General features: G+C 45.1%; 1 protein-coding gene across 9 annotated transcripts in view; it reads right to left on the bottom strand.

Moving 5' to 3' along the window:
- Positions 1-1330: 1330 nt before the first annotated feature.
- LOC118780464 (cyclin-dependent kinase 17-like) overlaps positions 1331-22388 on the bottom strand; it is a 45770-nt gene continuing 24712 nt past the window's right edge. For 5 of the 9 annotated variants that reach the window (XM_036532948.1, XM_036532950.1, XM_036532954.1 and 2 more), the window contains 15 exons: positions 20754-20887; positions 17624-17749; positions 9988-10044; positions 8853-8967; positions 8519-8613; positions 8368-8430; positions 7958-8081; positions 7478-7598; positions 5915-6012; positions 5689-5794; positions 4718-4760; positions 4506-4596; positions 3623-3700; positions 2501-2623; positions 1331-1463 (listed from right to left, as the gene is read on the bottom strand). In XM_036532948.1, the coding sequence (XP_036388841.1) occupies positions 2520-2623; positions 3623-3700; positions 4506-4596; positions 4718-4760; positions 5689-5794; positions 5915-6012; positions 7478-7598; positions 7958-8081; positions 8368-8430; positions 8519-8613; positions 8853-8967; positions 9988-10044; positions 17624-17749; positions 20754-20887 (1355 nt within the window). In that variant the 3' untranslated portion in view covers positions 1331-1463; positions 2501-2519. The remainder of the gene's footprint in view (positions 1464-2500; positions 2624-3622; positions 3701-4505; positions 4597-4717; positions 4761-5688; positions 5795-5914; positions 6013-7477; positions 7599-7957; positions 8082-8367; positions 8431-8518; positions 8614-8852; positions 8968-9987; positions 10045-17623; positions 17750-20753; positions 20888-22388) is intronic. The other 4 variants (XM_036532951.1, XM_036532953.1, XM_036532956.1 and 1 more) reach the window with 2 other exon arrangements.

Genomic DNA, 22388 nt, shown 5'->3' with positions numbered 1-22388 from the left:
GGTGTTAAAAAAAAAAACATACAAAAGAATGAGTGTAAAAATCTTTGTGGGGTAGTTACATGGGTAAAAGTAATCAATAATCAAGCAATAATCTCTACTTGATGCAGAAAAACTGTTGGGAGACTGATACTATATGCTACACAGTAAACCTGAAGCCTCATGCTAACAGTGAGGGGAATGTCCAGTTGAATAGGCAGTCAAGGGATTAGCTTACTCTAGCGCTCAACACAGTAATGAACTGATCTATATTGTCCTGTAGTGTACACTTCTACATAGTAGTGCCTTTCCTTATTCTGTCCTGTTTAGTATACCTCTGTACAACAGCACAATTCTCTATTCTGTTATGTACTGCACACTTCTGTTATAGTAGTGCACGGTCCTATTCTATCCTTGTAGTCTAGAGCTTTATACAGAAGTCCACTGTCCTAATCTATCCTGTTATAGTGTATGGGTTACAGTCTATTTTGGTTGGCTGGTGAGATACTGAGGTGAGCGTTGCCTGTACTGTACCGTTTCGTACGGCACGTCTACGCCGTGCACTAAATAATAAGGTATCACGTTTACCACTATCAGGGTAAACATTTGAACTCCTGGCGGTGAATGCAGTGTTGGACACCAGTATGAGAGCGATGTCTCCAAGGCGTACAAAAGCATGCGAGGGGTTAAATGCTGATTTTCTCTCCGTGGCTCGGCCGAGTCACTGTGCCGTGATCAAGCCTCTAGGTCAGAGGGTGATGGATCGGAGGCAGGACTGGTAATATTATCATTACAGCTTGAATATTCTGGCCCAGTGAATAAACGGTCTGGTTATCAGGAGTTATTGCACATAAAACCTACCATTCCTGACAGCCCACAGATTTACACCCTTCCCTTCACTGCACACTCACAGCAGCTGTACCTCCTTCCCAGCCCCCTCCCACTAATCTTTTCACCCCCGTCTCCCCCAACTGTCAATGTCCATGGTTCTGTGTGACCAGGTGCAGGAGGGTAGTTACGTGGGAGGCGGGTTCACTGAACAAGAAGTGGGGTGACCGGGTGACAAGCTATATGATATGAAATAACATACCTCTGCAGCACAGTCTTGAATCCAAAAACAATTCTAAAAATGAGAATTGCCCCCAGCTCCCCTCCCCCCTGCAAAACCTGAGGGGATATGACCTCCCCTCCACAAATTACAATAATTAAGTGTTCTATTAAAAAAAAAGTGTAAAATCAATTCAAACAATAGAAAATAATCCTAAAGTCTCCAGAGAAGCAGCAGCATCATGGATGGTTATTTTTTTTTTTCCTTTTTCTCTTTTTCTTTTCCTCCATCTGGATTTTGCTTTTTCTTTTCTTTTTTTGTTGCTTTGTTTTTTCATCCTTCGTTGTGTTCCCGGACAGAGTGGTCCTGTGTGTCCTCGATGGTCTCACCCCCCTCGACGACTAAAACAACACACTCTGCCTCCGGCTCTTCCCCTGGGCTGACAGACGGACACAGCAAATAGTCAATGATGAGGTGCGGGAACAAAAACATACACCAAGACACACACACACACGCTTAACAACGACTGTGCATGCTAACACACTGAGCACGAAAACGGACTGTGGAGACTCTTACTTTAAACTATGCACGTGCACGCACACACACACACACAGGAGCAGGCACAGATGTATAAAGCAATCTGCGATGTGCTTGTACGAGTGTGTCATCTACAGACACACACTTTGTCACACAATGACACTGCGTGCTCATGCACAGAGAAGACATGCAGAGACAAAACTTCACAGTGCCAGAGATGGATGAAGAAGAGCTGTACATTCATAATCAAACAGACTCGATGAATATTGCATGCTGTGAATTACTTTCACTTTCATGTATTGGTCATATTTGCCACATCTAAAATAAGATTCTCATCAATTCAGCCTTTAAATTTAATAGGATTTTATCTTTTTTCTTCTCTAATTGTGCAGATTGTGTATCAAGTCCAATGAAAGACTTCAAAAAAGAAAGAATCAAGTGCAAATACTCATTTCACACTGGTGTAACCATACCCCCTGCTCAAGAATACACACACTTCACACTGGTAAAGCCATATCCCCTGCCAACAAACACACACATTACACACTGGTAAAACCCCCACCCTCCCCACACACACAAACACACATTTCACACTGTCAGGCCCACTTACACAAGCACACATGAAGAAGACACACATTAACCAAGGTTACATCTCCCTCTGCAGGAATCTGAACAGAACTGCACAGAACCAATGGGGGGAAAAATGTATCAAATGAAATCATTCTATTTCAGTTCAGAATGCCCTCTGTTTTATCTCTCATCACCTACTCAGTCAAAAAGCACACTGAACTCTGGCCTACACAGGGAAGAGAAAAGATGGCAAAATTTTCCACTACACCACAATGTTTGTGTATGTATGAAACAGGAGAGAGAGAGAAGAAGACAGAGAGAAGAGAGAAGGAAGGGAAAGAGCGAGAGAAAGAGAGAGTGTGTAGTTACCGGAATGGGAGAGGATCACTCAGCCGGTGGAAGGGGAGGAGAGGGCGTGAGATTGACTCCCTGCTTTGGCACCTTCTCTCTGGAAATACTCCGAGGGTGCAGAGCCCAGCTTATGGGGCGCTGCTATTTTTGGGGGTGGGGTTTGGAGGGAGATGGGCGTGGAGAGTGTTGGGGGTGAGGATCACAATACGGACAGACAGAAAAAATTAAAGAGAAAAGTAAAAGAGACAGGGAGAGAGAAAGAGAAAAAGACAGAGCCATTGAACACCAGAAAGGCAGATGTCATCAAGAAACAGAATGGCCTGGGTCACACTGTAACCTTTTCAGTATAAGACATACTCATCCTTACCGGGATATAGGAATGGGTGCTGCTGAAATTTTTCTGCTGTTTTTTTTTTTTTTGCTAAGTGATATTGTTGGGGGAAATAAAGGGAAATTTCAGACACATATTCTGCTGCTGTTTGGATAAACACAGAGCCCCACCCTTCAGCCGTCCAGGGCGGCATACGTGGTGTCAGCCTCCTCTAGCAGACGACCGCGTAACCGTCTCAAGAGAGCGAGAGGCGCTGTCAGCAAAAACCGAGGAGCGCATCACGGGTTGTCATGGGGCTGTTGCTACGGTGAGGAGGGGAGTGTGAACCAGGCGTGACACAGCAATGAGAGGACAGACCATGAGAGAGAGAAACAGATCCCGAGCCACAGAAATGAATCTCGGCACGACGGTGAGAAGCACGGAGGAGAATGAGAGAAAGAGGAAAAGACAGAGAGATTGAGAGAGAAACAGAGAAAGAGAGGCAGAAAGCACAACAGAGGGAGTTAAAGCATGAGAGAGAAAGAAAGAGAGAGAGAGAAGACAGACGAACTAACAAACCTAATAGCCAGCCGGATTAACCCAAGACAGTGCCTACCATACTGGCAGTTGGCTGCACAGCCATCAGAGATGAGGGAGGAATTTTAATAAACACAGGACTCTCTCCTTGTCCCCTCTACAGGCCAACCCTCTTCTCTTGCCTCTGCAGCCTCCGGTAACTCAGAGTATTCTTCTGGTTGCCCCTTCTCTCCTCCTGTGTCCACTGAATCCTTCCTACCATCTTGCTGTTTTTCCCCTCTAGGATCTCTCACCTGTTTCTGGGTACGCTGCTGTCCTCTTCCCTGGGTCTCTCTGGAGCTGGATGTCCTTCACAGAAAAGATGGATGCAGCTGAAAAGAAAGAGAACTGGAATAAGAGTCATGCCCACATCTCTGCCCCTTACAAGTTAGACTGGAGGGAAGAAAAACTCAGCTCAACATGCCATTTTACATTTACATTTATTCATTTGGCAGACGCTTTTATCCAAAGCGACTTACATAGGTTGCAGTTCTTTACAATGTTATCCATTTATACAGCTGGATATTTACTGAGGCAATTGTTGGTTAAGTACCTTGCCCAAGGGTACAGCAGCAGCGGCCCAGCGGGGATCGAACCGGCAACCTTTCGGTTACGAGTCCTGCTCCTTAAACACTATGCTACACTGCCGCCCGTGCTTAAACATTTACTGCCAACAGTCTCACAGAGGAAAAGTAAAATTAATGCATGTGAGGAATGGAAAATAATTGATTAATAAAACTGCAATCTCAGCTGGAGTTGAGGAGTAATGGGATCTGCCTAAAATATAACTGAGGAACAGAGGGAACTGTCTCAGGTTTAGCTGAGGTATGCAGGGGAATGTTCTCACGTGTAGCTATGCTTTGAACCTTCAAAGGTGTAGCTGAGAGGTAGATGGCAAACATTGCGGTTGTAGTTGGGCAGTAAAGGGATCTGTCTAAGGTGTGGTTTAAGAATTGAAGTAGGGAAATAATGTTGGTGTAGTTGTGGAGAAGGGGGGCTCTATCTAAGGTGTCGTTAAGGAGTAGTGATAGGGAAAATATCACTAGTGCGGTTGTGGAGTAAGGAGAACTGTCCATGGCATAGCTAAGGTGTAGTAGTATGGAAAGCATCACTGGTGTGGTTGTGGAGTAGACTTACTGTCAGGTAGCGTCTGGACCTGCTCCCCCAAGCTACGGAAGTAGGGGTGTCGGAGTGCCTCCTCCGCTGAGATGCGCTTCTTTGCCTCAAACTTGAGGGAGGGACATGGCAAAATCAATCAGAAGGAATGTTTGTAAATTGAATGTGCCATATAAAGCCATCTGCTGAATCAAAAAAAACTGAAAGCAGAGGAGCAGGTGTATTTCACCAACCTGGAGAAGTTGTGATAACAGGTCATGTCCATCACTGTCTATCCTGAGAGAGAAAAAAATAACACTGATATTAACTTTTAAAAAAAGCAATTACACAGCACCTTTTATCTAAGGACATCTGAATGCTTCAGAGGTTTGCGAATCTTACCTCATTCGCTATCTATATGTAGCAAGTGTCTGGGTGATGCATGGCAGTCATTTTGTGCTAGGGACGCTCACCAAACGCAGATTTCAATTAACTGATAAAACTGAGGGGTACTTAGAAGCCCAAACTCAGAATTCAGAAATCAGAACACAGAGCTGGCATCCCTGCTACGACTTGTCATGAGATCTTCAATGACCTTAATGACCGAAGTGAGTTATGACATTGTTTTACTGCCTCATCTGAAGACTGGCACCTCCTGCAGCACACTGTCCCCACCTCTATGCCAGGGCTGCACTGGTTTCAACTTGGGCCTGAGGGAAAATTAACCGCTTACTGGCCAACCGTATCCTGCCTGACCTCAGTCTTTTAGCCTAAAGGCAGCCATGAGAGAAGGCAACTCAATTCAAATTCAAAAACATAGTCACAGAGTACAGCCAGCTTTCATGTTTCATACATATTTCTGTTTTTTCATGTACAGATTTTCTTTTTAAATATCAACCACACATATCATTATTTTGTAACTATGGCATTGAGCCATGGGTAACAAAGTGCACATAACACTAGCACAAAGAGGCAAACACAAAGACTGCACGATTTATACTTTAATATGGTCAAAGGATGATGCATCATGGGACGCTAGATCAAAACCCTACAGACAGACAGAATCAACAGAAAGGGATTAACAGACAGTAAGACAAAACAAACAGAAAGACAGAGAAGCAGACAGTAAGTCAAATAGACAAAAGTAGACAGACTGGCAAGCCAACACACTCAGACACACGGTCAGGTGTAAGAAGACAGACCAACAAGCAGACAGAGGGCAGACCTGGGTGCGTGATTGACAAGCGGCTCGGCGTGATAGCGGGGGAAGTTATAGGTTTTGAATTCCTCACTGCTGGTGATTCCTGGCCAGGTCTCCTCTGTGGGAGTGCCTGAGGAGGAGGAGACGCAGTACAAATGATTATTCTGCATTTGCATATGCGCACGGGCACACACACACACACACACACACACACACACACACACACACAGGCACGTGAAGAAGGTCTTACCCAGGATACGGAATATCAAATGCAGTTCATCTTCTACTGTGGAACCGGGAAACAGCGGTCGTCCTGTCACCATTTCATAGAATATACATCCGACACCCCTGGTGACAGCAAGAAACACAAATCTTAATCTACACATAACATAGGTACTGCTATTCCTTCTCATAAGGTGTGTGTGTTCATATTACATTAAGTATGTAACTGTGATAATATTCATATATTGTTATTAAATCCAGGCTCGAACTGGCTTTGTATTTTTATGACAATTTTCATAGTATATCAAGGTGTGTGCATTTTCTAAAGTAGAATGTAGACAGTGTAGTGCTGGCCAGAGAGGGAAAACTGTCATTGTGAGTTTGTCTGATAATCTCCCAGTGACTTTCAGGGCACCACTCTGCTGCCTCCCGTCATAAAAGTGAGAGGAGACCAGACAGTGCTCTGACCCAGCCAACGCACTCAAACCCCTCAGACTGGGGGGAAAAAATCGCTCCCAGCACGTGACCAACATAAAAACACGGCAAACAAAACTGAAAAGTGCGCGGCCGGCCCTTGGGGTGAGCAGCTCGTTCGAGAGGGAGCTGAAAGCACTGAGTGTTTACTAATGCAAGCTCTCGTGCGTCAGGGAGGAAAATAACCAGGAAAACAAAAGGAGCCCAGGGCAGGCTCAACTGGAAAACACTGCACACTCACTCTGTGGAAGGGTGCATTAGACACTTGGAAACAAAGGGAGAGAAATGAAAGCACAGATAGGGAGGAAAGGGAGATGAAAAGAAGGTCAGGGCTCCAGGACATGGCAGAGGAATGGGAGAGAGAGGGAGAACGAGAAAGAGAGACAGAGAGAGAGAGAGTTAGAGGAGACAGGAGGAGAGGGAGTTAGAGACTTTTGACTTTTAAGCCTCCTTTATTTAGAAGTGTAAGCCACAAAACTAAGCAAACATTATTGCTAATCAGTTTAAAAAGCAAGACAAAACTAAATTTAAAACAAAAAAGTAAAAAAGAGGGAAAAAGGCAAACAAACCAAACTGAATACAATAAAAAATCACAGAGAGTGATAGATTAGGAGCCAGCGGGAGAATGATGAGTGAAAGGTGACACACATCACTCTCCCATTTCTCTCTTTCTCTTTTTCCAAAGGTCACCCACAACCCCCTAGCTGACCCAGTTTACACAGCTGATTCATGTGCCCACAGACAGGAGATGGCTGGAGAGAGACTGCATTGGAAGATGAGTGGAGGGGACAGGGAGGCTATGAGGGAACAGCGAGAGGGTCGGAGGGGCTGGAGAAGGGGAGAGGCAACAGAGAGGAGGGGAAACTGCCCTAATTTCATATCATAATTCCCCTGTTAAAAGTGAGGACTCTGTGTTTTAAAGGGTAAGTGCTCATGGACAAAATACACTGGGAGGAAAAAAAAAGAAAGAAAACCAACAAAGTTAACCATGTGTTTCTTCTGTTTAAATAGTTGCACTTGCTTGCATATAACAGAAGCTTCCCTGGCTTTAAAAGATGTCGCACAACGTCATATGTGCATGTGTGTTATAGTATATCTTAATGGGTATGCGTCTCACCACATATCGATGGGTGTGGAGTACTCTGTAGACCCTAGAAGTACATCAGGGGGACGGTACCACAGCGTCACCACCTCATTAGAGTATGTCTTAGTGGGAACTGACTTGGCCCGCGCCAGACCTGGGTGTTAAAAGAAAAGGTTACATGAGAGGATAAAGTGCAGATTTCTGATGTTCATAATCACACATGCAAGCGTTTTCTGTGCGATTGTGTCACATTTTCATATGAATTTACTAAAATGGGTTACTACCACTGAGAGTACAGGTAGAACTGATGAAAACTGGGGCTGACCTCTCGGGGCAAATAGTCCTTTACCAAACATGGTAGCTACTTTCATTCTAGAAACACTCAAACCCCACGCAGCTTCCGTGAGGGATTACAGGAACACTACATTAGATATGACAGAGTAACTCACAACAAATTACTGTACCACTACAGAATCTGTGTGTATCCCGTGTGCATCGGCATGTGTGTCTCACCGAAGTCAGCCAGTTTCAGCTCCCCCTTGTCGTTGATCAGCAGGTTCTGGGGTTTCAGGTCTCTGTGCAGCACCTTCCTCCTGTGGCAGTAGGAGAGGCCCCGCAGCAGCTGGAACAGGAAGATCTGCAGCACACGGAAAAGAGACGGTGGGAGAGAGGGAGGAAAAGAGATGGGAAAGAGGGACACTGTAAATAACAGAAAGGATGTCCCTCTGTTTTCCAAGAAATCAATCACACCTGATACATACAAAACAAAATCACACACTTATCTGCGAGGAGACAAATCTCTCACTCACCTGTACAGACACACAGTGCTCTCACACTCACCTGTACAGATACACATCTCACAATCACCTGTACAGACACACTGCTCTCACACTCACCTGTATAGACACATATCTCACACTCACCTTGACGTTATGCACGCTCATGATGCTGCCACAGTCATCCATGTACTGCTTCAGGTCCCTCTCCTGGAACAGAGAGAGAGAACTGTGTTTAGGGTCTTCACACATGGCCAGCAATAGAGACACTGACATTGACGGACAGACAGACACTCACCAGATACTCAAACACAAGCGTTAGGCACTTGTCTGTGTGGATGATGTCATGAAGAGTGACAATGTTGGCATGCTTCAGGTCCTTCAGGAGTGACACTGGAAAAAAAACAGAGCTATAAACACTCAACGAAGATAAAAAAAAAAATCTACGACACTTCCACTAAACAGCAGCAGCAGTAATGCCAAACATGCCGAAATGTTGTTTCAGGCAAAAGTGTTCTACTGCATTACTGAACTTCAGAATTCACACCGACCCTCAATGGAACACAAACAGTGGACAGTGGCAGTGGGTCTCTGCTGCTGATTGGCTGATTGTGAGTGCTAGGGGGCGTTACCCTCTCGGATGGCGGTGCAGGGTGCTCCCTCCTCGTGTTCCAGCCGGATCTCTTTCAGGGCCACCAGGTTATCCGTCAGTTTACTGCGACCCTTAAACACCGTGGCGTAGGTCCCCTGGGGCCAGAGTGAGGAAAGAGAGGATGAAGGGATGAAGGGGAACACGATGAACACGAAAAAGGATGACAGGTTGAGATGGAAAGAGAGAGAGAGAGAGAATGGGACAGAGAGAGAGAGAGAGAGAGACGATGGAGGGTGAGATGCAGAACTCCGTAGCTGTTTACCGTGGTTTGTAGTTTCCTTATAATTGGTTTGTAAAGAGTTGTCAGTATTGCTTAAACACTTCAGCACAGCTTCACTATAATGGGCACAGCGGCTTGTTGAAGCGGGTCAATGGAGCTGAGACACTGAGGAAGTCGGTAGGCCCGCGCAGGACTGATTTAGCCCTCACGCTCGGATAGATGTGCAGCGTCAGCTAGTGGGCAGATTAGGACCACAGCATCACAAACCGCTCAATCTCCTCTCTGCTTCTCAGAACAGGGAGAACCTGCCACACTCCGGGCTGCTGTCCCAGATCAGCTGATGGATTACTTTCCCTTTGAGCACTCCCCTTGTGTACACTGCATGCTTCCTGCCAGGTTAGACCTTCCTTCTATATTTGACAGGGGGGTCTTGCTTCTGTGTCCATGGTACTAGGTCTTTGAGCGGGTGGGGTGGTTAGGGTACTGTCTGTGTTGCTATCTTGGTTCTGACTGCTAAACCTGATTGATGCACTAATTGTAAGTTGCTTTGGTTTAAAAGCGGTGCCAAACTGTAAATTGTAAATTGAAAGGTTACTATCCATGGTGCTACTTTAGCTCTGACTCTGTGATAGGTTACTGTCCATGGTGCCACATTAGCTTTGACTCTGAAAAGTTACTGTCCATGGTGCTACCTTAGCTCTGACTCTGTGAAAGGTTATTGTCCATTATGCTACCATGGCTCTCGCTCTTGGCATGGAACTTTAGCGCTGACTCGTTGAAATGTTACTGTCCATGGTGCTCCCTCAGCTATGATTCTTAGCGTGGAACCTTAGTTCTGACTCTTTGAATGATCACTTTGGTCTTTGATGTGACTGGATGGATACAATCCTCTTACCTCCCCAAGTTTGTCCAGCTTGATGTACGTCTCCAGCTTGCCAAAGCCAATCTCAGACTGAAAAGGAAATGAAAAGAGTATTCAGTCCTGCAAGCGGCCTCTAAAACGCAGAATCTAAAACGGGTGGCTTGTAGTGCAATGAATGCTGATTCACCTCCGTTTGTAATGAGAATAAAATTTGAAGCAACAGCCCTCTCCACGCTAACTAAAATCCATGCTTATTTTAAACAGGACGGCATGCACACAGAGGTGATGCGGTGACCACCGCAGGTTTTCGAGGACAGCGCTGGCCACGAGGACGAGCCCACATTTCCGGCGGAAAGCGCGGATGGCTCCGGGGAGAGACAAAGACAAAACGGTCCGTCCGGGACAGGAGAGCGACCTGTGACAGTGCGTGAAGTGAGACAGCGGAATCAGAGTAATGTGTTCTGGAACATCTGGAGCGTGACCCGAGGGCTCGGCGGAGCTCGGCTCACTGGAGCGGCGAAAAGGAGGCTAATACGAAATCACATTCACAAGGTGGGGGGCGCCGCGGAGATGAGGCCCTCATTTTTATTTATGAACGGACTCCCCCACCATGATTTCTAAGCCCTCCTGCCATCAGTCCCCTCCGTATTAGTCCGGTAGCTTCTGACCACTAGGAGGCAGTGTGGCACACGTGTGAGGCGAACACACAAAAGCGCCATGGATCGGTCGTGAAATCTGCAGCACCACGTTTTGTTCTTCCTGAAAGCAGCATTCTTTAATTTAACTGTTAACAAACATCAATAACCAGCAACAAAACAGACTTTTAAAATGCAGCGCTTGCATGCATTCAAGGTATTTTGATTGTAGAACAAGCAATGGCAATTGGCAATCGACAGGAATAACAAAATATACTTTTTGTGTGTGTTATTTGCTTTAAGTTTATCATTCTAACTGTTCTATTGCTTGCAGTTTTTGACAGAGGTGATTTCAACGGTCATATTCTACGTATGTGTGACAGCCATGAACAAATAATTAACTGAAATATTAACTGGCCAGTTAGCCATAAATATCATGGATCTAAATATGGGCATACTTGTGTAACAGACAATTGTGCAATGGTGTAACAGACACCGGAGCCAAACACATAGATTATAATGGGCAGCATTCAGGTCAAAGAGGCCTAACAATTTTATTTCAAAGACAGAAGGACAGGCAGAGAGAGGAAACGGTGAAAATCTGTACATGCAGACGGACAAAAAACACAAAGCGCCCCCCCAAATACCCAGGAGCATAAGCACGAATATCTGTCAGCATAGTGACATTAATAAGCATGAGCCACACATGTCTCCAGTGACCAAGATGGCTAATGAAGCATGTGATTCGTTTAAAGGCATGTCCGTGAGCCATTGCAATACAAAGACCTTGAGTTCCCACACACACATACTGTACATGCATGTATAAAGGTAAACAAGTCAAAGCAAGCCAATTCTCTTTGGTGCCAGTACCGTTTTCCGCCTCCCTTCTTGTTATCCCTATCTTTGTTTACCTATTAGTCGCAAACTCAGATGAAGCAGATCTGTCTGGTTTCCAAACAAAGCCACTTTAAGCTTTAAAAAAGAAACAAACAAAAAAAAAAACAAGAGGCATGCTGGGAAAAGAGCTAGGTGCCCTGATAGAGAGCGGCACCCATTGGTTTGTGGGGTTACCATGTGGCCTCCACACAGCCTGAGTGCCTGGAGTGTCCAGGCCTCCCATTCTCCCTTCACAGCGTGCGCTCGACGGAGGCACAGGCTACCCTTGCCTGGAGCGGGACGCCCCTCCCCCTGCTGCTCTCCTGTCCGTTTTGGTGACAGGGTCTGTCAGGCTCAGGCAGGCATATTTTCGGGGGCCGCCGCTCATGTGGAACAAGTCAGGAGCGAGCAGACCCATGGCGTCACCTCCCCCGGGCGCCGCAAACACAAAAATACATGTGCAGCCTCTCGTGTTTTTACAGGGGCTGGCAAACGGAGAGGGAAGGGGGCAGGACGTGTCGCGGAATCCCCCTTCGCTTCCGCTCACATCAAGCCCGTCACGAGGAAGCCGCTCGGAAACACACACGCGTCTGCGGACAAGCGGGCGTCCACAGCCCCTACCCCTTCTCAGTATAAATAGCAAAATGTGAGAGATCAATTTTTCAAATCTTCCTGCAGTTTCAGACATGCATAAACGGACACATGTATATGCACCCAGGGACGGCGAGTAATTTTAATAGGTTTATTTGATTCTGAACGCATCACTGGCTTGAAAAGCAGAACTGGGTCAACTCTAGTTGGGGAGTGAGAAAAAAAAAAAAAAAGAAATTTTGCTTTTTTAATTTGACGGTGACGCAAGCAGACAGTGTGGGGAGTTCTGGGAAATGTACACCTGTGTATGTGTGTGTGTGTGTGTGTGTGTGTGTGTGTGTGTGTGTGTGTGTGTGTGTGTGTGTGTTTAGCACTGCCTGCACTGCAAATCCATTCAGCAGGAGAACAGCACAACTGACCTCCCAGGACAAAGTCCCTATGTGGGTAGAAAGACCAGGCTGCAGCTGGAGGCAACATGAAGGTCATGGGTGCAGATGTGGCATCAAGGCAGTACTCATTAAGGAGTACACGACAACGTAAACGACAGACACCACAACAGCATCATTACTGCAGATTTACGCCAATACTGACATACAGTACACAACACTGACCCTGGATCAGTTTAATCTCTTTTCACAAAACAAGGGTTGGAATAGGGATGTGTTAAAAATGCGTCTGTACCTGGAATTCCATGCCAATCTCCCCATTTATTTGGCAGAAAAAGCAACTTCAGGGGTTATAACTGAGTGCAGGCTGGCATGTTGACTTTTAAATACGCTTCACCGAATGCTGACAGTTTTAATCATTGTAGTCTGTCAAGTAATGGAAGAAAATGCAGGTAAGCAACCGTTATGTAATGTAGTTTAATATAATAAAGTACCCATTATTTATTCACTTAGCAGTAAGTGAATCTCGTTATCAGACAACGCAGTGAATAATTGATAGCAATGTAGAGATAGGAATCAGAGAAAAGACTCCCCTTCGTTAATTTCATCTTCATTCAGCAGAGGATACTGTTTCAACTGCCAGTTGTTATTTGCCAGGGATGGTGCAACATGGAGTTGCATCACCATTGCAAATGTATATCTCATCCATGTGGAGTGGCCAAGAGCAGAATCAGCCGGACGTATCTGGCTGTTCCTATGACAGAACTTTATGCCTTCTGTCAAAAACATTTCAAATAAATTACAACATGTTAGCAGTGTATGGGTTGTCAAATGCCCTACACGAATCTACTGGAAAATCTGTGCAAAAGTCTTCTTAGAAATCTTTAAGGGGTGACAAGAGGGTGTCTTTAAGGGGTGACGAGACGGTGGACCTCATCCCGCACCTCGTACGCCTGACTGCCTCTGCCTCTAACAGCTCGGTCTCGGCTTCCCTCGCATCCTCTGCTCTGTCAAATGTCACAGCTCCCACACTCCTCACATCACTCTCAAGCTCATCCTGAAAGCTAAATACCAACTACGTCTCTCCAGGCAACATGCCTCCATCTCTCTCTCTTTTCACCTGCTACCCCCTTCCCTCTACTCTCTCACTCTCTACACGAACGAGAGGTATTATAGTTATTCTAGCTACTATATTTGAACAAACTACATTAATTTAAATTATTAGAATTCTTATATTCCAACAGTTGTCAGACCTTGAAAATCGTAGATGGCAAAAGAATTTTCACCATTCTGAGATGTTTAAAATTACGTGAAAAAGTGTTCTTTGTACAAATCAGTACAATGGCATAAGAGCAAAACCAGTGAGTTGTGGCTGTGAATGAGAAGATGTGTCTACATGATAAGATTTCACTCCTTTCAAATTAATTGATGTTGGCCTGCAGCCCCAATAAACCTCATGACTATCACAACACACAAATGACATGCTATCACGCCTTGTCAATATTCATGATATGCTACTGCCTGCCATGCCCTGTATCTTGAAAGTAATGCTTGCTTTGTTTATAATGCAAATTTATGACACTACCATAACATTATTTCTGAGGAGTGTGTGCACTGTACCTAGCTAGCCAATTTAACCATGCAATTTGTGGCAGCTGCCCCCATCACCAATGGCTGTGTTCTACAACTGATAATCTTAGCACTGGCCATCTGCACAAACTAGGTAGCTATCCTTTCCTTCCAGCCACACACCTTCAGCTTTATTTAGCTACACAGAACCCAACCTTGAATGCTCCAGCATGAACCTTTGCCTTGACTTAAAAGTATGCCTTTATGTTATTGTTATTTTTGTAATGAATCATGGCAAACAAATGGGTAAACAGGAACTCTCCACTTGCAAATGAAGGCTCCACTGGCTAATTATCTCTATTCAACAGAGATGCCACCACACTTCATTCATGATATGAATCTGGTAACCACGGTTAAGGAACAGTAACAATGCTATTGTTATTAACAGCAACAAAAGAGCAATAGCAAGTATTATCAATTAATAGCAATTATTATTGAGCAGTGCGAATAAAACAATCATACTATTATTTATATTCTGATAACAACCTACTAAGACCATGTCATACGTCTGTCAGATATGTCTCTTTTCATGCCTCGTACCATCTTCCCTATCCCATACCAGCAACCCCAGACGTTTGACAGAAATGCTGACTAGGGTGATAACCCTGTGATTGACAGGACTTGTCATTTAAACTTAGAGGCTCCATCTATGTTCCAATCCCATAAACAATGTAAGATCAGATTTTAAGACTTGGATATTTCTTTAAATGTAGTTCTTTAACAGTATTTGTCTTTTTCTGCAAAATTCATATATCAGAGGACGCTTCTCCACTTCACACATGTTTAGGCTAGTGTATCAATAACCAGAGTAACAGCTCAGTTAACCATGAACAATGTGCTGTAACTACAGGAGAGACAAAGTAACCAGTGAGGTTAAACATGGACTTGGTTGTGCTGTTAATCAAGGAAGTTTGGTGGGTCGCATCTGTCAAAAATAGAACTTGTTGGCACTCCAGAACAACACGTGTGGACATAGTTGGGGCAGAGAAGCTACTAATTCTGAGAAGCTGCTAATATTTAAAACCCTACATTTAAATATTTTTCTGTCTGTCAGGTTGGTGTAGTATGCCCCTTTGATTTACAGTGAAGTAATATTGAACAAATTAGCACTACAATTGATTGCTCTAGCCCTGATAGCAATACTCTTCCACCTTGCAAGCTCTCTCTCCCTATCACACTCTGTCTGCCAAATCCAAACCCAACACTGAATCTCTTAATTTCTTCTTCTCTCCCTCCCCATCCCATCCCTCCATCCCTCTCCCTCCCTGTTCATTACTTCAGCAGGCCTCAATCTCTCCGAAGTGTCAGTCTGTAATTCCAGCTGCCAGACACACACCCTGCCGAATGACACCTACACTGAATTATAGATGCCACTTACATCACCACACTTACAACACCACCTTCTCATTGCGCACTTATTGTGATGGCAAATACAACAGCCCCACACACACACACACACACACACACACACACAAACACACACACACACACACACACACACACACACACACGTATCATCCCCCTTTGCAAAAAATGTCACGCTTCTCTTCAAAGGCTCTCTCTTTCATGTTTTTTTCCCCAACTCTTGGCAATACAGGAGGAGCAGCATCATTAAATCACTTCAAACGCAGGGAGCAGGGCGCTGGTCCACCTCAGAGCCAACAGGAGACGGGAGCCATGTGGAGACAGAGGGAGGAGGAGGGGGGAGAGGATACAGCCTTCCTGCTCTGCTGCCATGTTGCAGGGCCAAGCTGCTGTATATTCATGAAGTGTTATCCCCTCCCCCAACGCCTTCTGCATAAGCACCCCCCAAGCCCTGAGGCTCAAAAAATGAAAGCAAAAAAAATGAGCAGCTGAGTTCACTCAAAGAGGGGTACTGCTGAGGAAATCTCACTGCGTAAGGAGTCAGGCAGGCGATCTGTCCTGTACCTCTACATCCCCCTTCCCTCAAAAAGCCCACAGTCTGGCTAATGATGCAAGAGCCTCTGTAAGACATTTGTTCTGTTGTGTGGAAGGCTCTGCCATACTCACTGACAGTCCCAGAACACACTTCCTGAGGTATTGCTATGACTCTCAGAGTCATAAAAGCAAACACAGAAATACGCTTCCACATACAGGTGCATATATGTAAACATATCCATTCAAAACCAGCAACAATATTATAAGGAAATATTAACAAAAGGGCACCAGCCAACTGCCATATTTCCAGGCAAAATCCTATTTTGGAAAGAGGACAGGCCAATATTCTTGGCCTAAGTTGATTGGCTCTAGAATAAAAAAATGTATATTGTGTATTTTACAAATTCCACGCCAGAGTGCAGGCGCAGTGACACTAAGGGAATCCCACCCCTGCCTGCCATGGCTGCCCACACGCACAGGTGCAGCTGGGGGCTGCCCAGCTCCATTTGAAGGGCTGCCTTCTGTCACTTGGAGGAGCAAAATGCCTTCACTCTCCTCAGATTCTGACACTTCTGGGAGTGGGAGGGGGCGCAGAGGGGCAGGGACGCCTGACATCAGAGTGGCACTATAGCAACCGGGCGCCAGCAGGAGCATATGGATGGGGAGGCAGGGGGCAAGAGAGAGCGCCAGATCCCAAAGCACACCAGAGGAAGAGACAGTAAGCGAGCGAGAGAGGTCCAGAAAGAGAGGGCAGTGCCAAAGGTCGGCTGGCCATAGCTTTGCCCACAGTCCCTAACTGAATGTCAAGCAGTTCCTCAGCAGTGAGGCTAAAAGCTTAGGAAAAGTGGCTACTTTGTGCATAGTCACATCTCTCTGTCATATCCATATGATGTCCATTCTCCACATGTCCATCTGAAAAACTTGCACTGGCTCCCTAATTAGCAGGTTACCTTATTCTGCTCAGACCAGCGTAAGTTCTCCAACTTGCCAACAGACAGAGACACTGTGTGCCTGGCACTTGAGAGTATAAGGGACATTATAAGATGATGAAACAGTTTGCCAACATTTGATGCTCTTATCTCAAAACCTTTTCTTTTTCTTTTGTTGCCTAGCCTAGCTTTGCTCCTCTCACCCTTTCATTCACAGCTCAGTAACTCTTGGGTCCTAAATCCTTGTATTGACTGAAAAAAAAATTGTTTTCTCATTTTCTTCTGAACACTAAAATATGAGGCTAAGTACCACCCAAGCAAGGTAAGTGAGAATGTTCATAAGCACATCACAGCTTAGGTAGATGCTGTGCAGAAAGTTCTCATGAGTAAAAGGACCAAAACAAATCTTGCAGTGCATTGCTGTGAACGGTGTCCTGGAAAACCTTGAATCCCCAGCTGGTTACAGGAAGGTTCTGAGTTTGAATCTAATGGCCTAAATGAATTATGTTTAAAATGTGTGTCATTGCATTTTCAGGTTAGTAATGGAATGCCAGAAATCTCCATATGACTGTCATGTGTCCTGTGGTGACAGCATGTCAACAAGGGGTTGACAAAAAAGTGGACCTTTCCAGGACACTGACTGGCTGTTCCTGGGAAGCAGTGAGACCCAAGGGGCCTGTTGGTTCCACTGTAATGGATTCTGAAAGCGTGATCTCCGACTCACCAGCGAGGCACGCCGCAGTCGCCGGCTCATGGGCTTGTCAAAGGGAGGGCTGTTCATGGCAAACTTCTCCAGGTAGCCCTCGGGCAGGCGGATGTCTGCCGGTAGGGAGAGGCGCTTGTTGATGTCCTGAGAAAAGCACAAACAGAAAGTGTTACAGCTAAACCAAGGGAGAGATGGAAATATGGAGGAGGAAAGAGAGAGTGGGGGAGGAGAGAGGAGGAAGCTATTATATCCATGAGAGGGGTAAATTTCCTTATGAATGAGCTCTCTGAATTACACTGAAGCAGAGGCAAAGAATGACTAATGCTTCATCAGAATATGAGAACTAAAACGCCCAAATTGATCTTTTTATGTGCCTCCATTTCATTCACAATAAGTGAGTGTTGTCCAAAACAGCTCCATCTCCCTTTCAGTTTCATGTCCCACTTGACGAAGAATTTATTTGTCATAAATAATTATGTACCTGTACAACAGCGCTAACCCGTCAAGCCCTTCATGGCATTCTCTGAAGACAGACACCTAATCCATCTCGCAAGACTATCACATTAAAAACATTGTTATTGATAAAATTTAATGGGTGGTTTACAGCTAAATTTCTCTCAAAGCAGTAAAAGGCTGTCACTGTTTGAACGGAGAGGGACATAGCTGACTGACAGCTCAAGAGGGTTTTGATCACTCCGAATCATGGGCAGGACCTGGGGCACAGGAAGTTCTGGCTTCACCAGGGCCAGACGCCAGGCAAGAGCAGGCCCATGCAGTTCGTAAGCCTGGAGCGGCTTACATGTCGACTTGGGAATCTCAAAATCATTTTTTTTTTAAAACCTGAAATGGGAAGGAAGCTGCCAGGGGATACCACAGACAGAAGGCAAGTGTATGTGTGAAGTTACACAGCAGCCAATAATTCAGCGGCAGGATTCTGTTCGTTTCTGAGTAATCTCTGGCAAAGAAGCCAGCTGGCAGAGAGAGGACATCAAGAGAACAGGTATGCAGCAGCATGTGGTGGAACCTGGGCATTCTACTGCAGTTCACCATGGTACAGTACAGTACCCCTTTCAACATTCAGAAAGAAGGACATACAGGATAAGAGCACGGACATGTATGGGCTTGTTTCTTTCATTTTCGTATTCGTTTTGGCTATAAAGCACACACAGTACCGAAGAAACAGGTAAATGAGTACCTCCAGGGAAAAGACAACATTACCACGCTGTCTGAACACATTTCTCATGGACTTACTCACGCCCTGGTCACACTAAAAATGTACAAAAACATGTAAACTCCTGAAGTTCAGATGAATCGAGGTGATCAAACCAAACTGATCACCGTAGGAATGCCCCTGAGCAATAATCAAATTCAGAGCGTTTTGAAAACAGCAACCTGAGGACAAAATTTTGTTTTGTTTAAACCAACGCAGACGGAGTATGTGAAAGGAACTTATTGTGAAAATGTTCTCTGGTGTGACTGCAAAAAAGAATCAACTGTAATAGTTCATAGTTATCAATGTGGCTCTGCCTATATTGTATTGTACTCTACTAGATCTCCTAGCATGCAACACAGTTGCTAAGAGCAACCCCTCCCACCTACTTTTCACATGGGCCCAGCCATAGGCAGGCTGCCAATCAAGTCCTGTTGTCATGTGGGAACAGTCTGGACTAGACGCAGCAATTCCCCAGAACTTAAATTCCCCTTTCTTTATGCTGCTCATTCTGTGTGAATGTGTTTTGTGTTTGTGTGTGTGGGCTGGGGGTGTGAAAGAGACTGCATGTGTGGCCAAGTATGAGTGGTTGTGTGTCAGAGGCAGAATGTATAAGCAAATTTTAAAAACTATCAGAAAATAATGATCAAAAGAAATTAAAACTGAAATATCAAAACAAGGACAGGTCCCCCACTTCTCCAGGCAATGTCACTGCGTGCGCACATACAAAGAGCATGTTAATGCACGCACACACACACAAGCACACGCACGCACATGCGCATGAGTGCACATATATACATACACACACACACAAACGCTCATGCACAGATGCGCAACGTACCAGTACAGGCCTATACACGTAAATCAATACACATGCGCACACCCAAACGCACAGCATGCATGTGCACACACATCCACAAAGGTAACAGCTATGCCCTTCCCTGGCCTGCCCACAGTACTCACAGTGCAGGGCACTTCCAGCAGCACCTTCATCCTTCTGCTGAGCCATAAGACCCACAGCAGCTCACACACTCCCCACACTGCACCCCGCACCACCACCACAAAGCACCAAGAGCAGCCACTCAGAGCCAGGCAGGCGCCGGGCATGCCAAACACCGCTATCAGGCACAAGGGGGAACAAGAGAGGGAGGGGGGAGAGAGAGAGGAGGAGGAGATTTGCAAGAGGAGGAGAGGAAGATGGGGGGCAGGGAGGCTGCTCCGCTCTTAGCTGAGAGGAAATGGTAATTTTCCATCTCTCCTTCTCTCCCTCCTTCCTTCTCTCGCTCCCTCCCTCTGCTGTGACAAGCAGCATTTAGATTAGGGGGCTAATCCAGTTTCAGCCTGAGTGGCTCATGGTGAGAGGAGGCTGCAGCCGGCTGTGTGTCCAGAGGCACTTCCTGTAACACGGCTGTGTTCGCCACATCGCAGCTGCCACACACATGCACGCACACACGCACATGTACACATATACAGCAAGACAGATACACACATGCATGCGCACACACACATACATGCACGGTATGTACGGAAACAAAACCTCACACACAACTACATACATACAGCGGCACAGAGACACATGCACAGTGCAGACACACAGATACATATACAGAAAGACAGATGCACACATGTACACACACATACCCCTATGGACACAGACAAGCACACATGAAAACACGTGTTCGCACACATAAAGACATGTATGCGTACACACACATACACAAACACACGTGTGTGTACCTACTACACACACCACAGTGAATAGAAGCAGGCTGCACCATGTAGTCGGTTTGCAGTGCTGTGAAATTACACAATGCAGTGAAAGTGAGCAGCGCACAGGTAATTGAATGTAACCAATCTGCACGGTGCAGTGAATGCAGCCAGCCTGCACGCTGCAGTGAATGTAGGCTGGGCTTCGGGCAGCTGACCCCGGATCAGTACCTCGTTAGAGATGCGCCGGTGGTTGTTGTTCCTCATGCGGACCCGCACAGGACTCTGGACCTCGTCAGAGGACGTGCCGGACGCCTGGTCGCTCTCCCCATCCGAGCCCATCTTTACGTTTTCATGGACAATTCCTACACCACACACACAAACACACATCAATACAGTGACAAACAGGCTCACATCAATCATGACCTCCACTCTCCTGTCAGCAGGAGTGTCACATTTGTTATGTACAGTATACTCAGTGCAGGGTCAGTGACAACCAGGGACAGTTTAAAACAGGCCACAGACACAATGTGTTTAATAATATGTCTTAATGCCATTAGCTAATGGTCTCCACCAGGGACACTTAATGAGAGGGGCCATTAATTGCTCTGGTCTCCCTCACGGTCAAACCAGCTTTCGTACAAATGACACAGAACTGAATGCTGAGCATTTATTTAGCATTCCGGATAGGCGTATCTGTGGGAGCCCGCTCCAAGATTTAATTTCTTTCATTCAAATTACATTCTCTCATAAGTTAGAACTGAAAGGGCACGATGAAACCCAGGCTTTGGAGAAAGCCAATGGAACTGCAGACGCAAAACGTGAAAATGCCATTAGGCGTTTATGATCACAACCGTAAAATCAGCTTTAAAAAAACAGCCGCACATCACAGTTTAATTACAATGAAAGCACCAAATTTAGTCCGGTAAGAGCCTTAACTACTGTAAATAGGTATGCAGCATGCTCTAGCTCCTCTCAGCACCAGTCTCTCACTTCTCAGTATGCTCTCAAAGCGGCCTTTACTGGAGGCGTCAAAGACCATGGAAAAAACTCTCACAACTAAACCATGTCACCTACCTTCAGTGCAGGCCTTTTATGAGCTGAGGGGGGCTGCTGTCATGTCAATTCTGAATGATAATTGTAACGACCACAATTGGACTGTCAGAATGCTTGAAATAATCAGATGATTGAGGTTGATGGTGATGAGCTTGTCAAACATTCTACTGCCAGCTGTTATTTACAGATGTCTCACATAATGATGATCAAATTAGTATTACCATTATTGTTGTTGTTGGTATTATTATTAAAACAACAACATGATCATCATTATGTGGAATATCTGTAAATAACAGCTGGAAACAGAATCTTTCACAATCTAAACCCAAATAACAATAAATTGTTTTATTGCTGTAGCTAATTTACTAATGGCTCTAACCTTATTAATACTTGTAAGCCATATGCAGCACCAGCGTTTCAAACCAGTATATCTTTGTGTTATATGAGCTAGTACACTTAACAGTCAATCAATCTCAATAGACTCTAGTGATTATTACATCTTGATTGTACTGTATTACTTCCACAACAGCTTAAAATAAAGAAAATACCAACCTCATAATAATCAGAGTGTTTGCTTTTACTAATACGGCTTTATGTGACAACGCTCTGTTGTTTTTACCTTATCTTGAATTCACTTTTTTTAAGTGAAACTATCATCAGGTTTTCATGCATTCTTTTCTAATATTACATGTAAATACGTCAATGAATCTACACATAACATTATTAAAATGAATACTTAGACAAAAGAAAGCTAAATCAAGAAAAAGCAAATCCAAAAACAGACAGGAAAATCCCCTTCACAGGGTGAAT

This window comes from Megalops cyprinoides, chromosome 7 (assembly GCF_013368585.1).
Source record: "Megalops cyprinoides isolate fMegCyp1 chromosome 7, fMegCyp1.pri, whole genome shotgun sequence".
Taxonomy (NCBI): Eukaryota; Metazoa; Chordata; class Actinopteri; order Elopiformes; family Megalopidae; genus Megalops; species Megalops cyprinoides.
The sequence above is the reverse complement of the archived record's forward strand: the minus strand, read 5'-3'. Positions and strand labels throughout refer to the sequence as shown.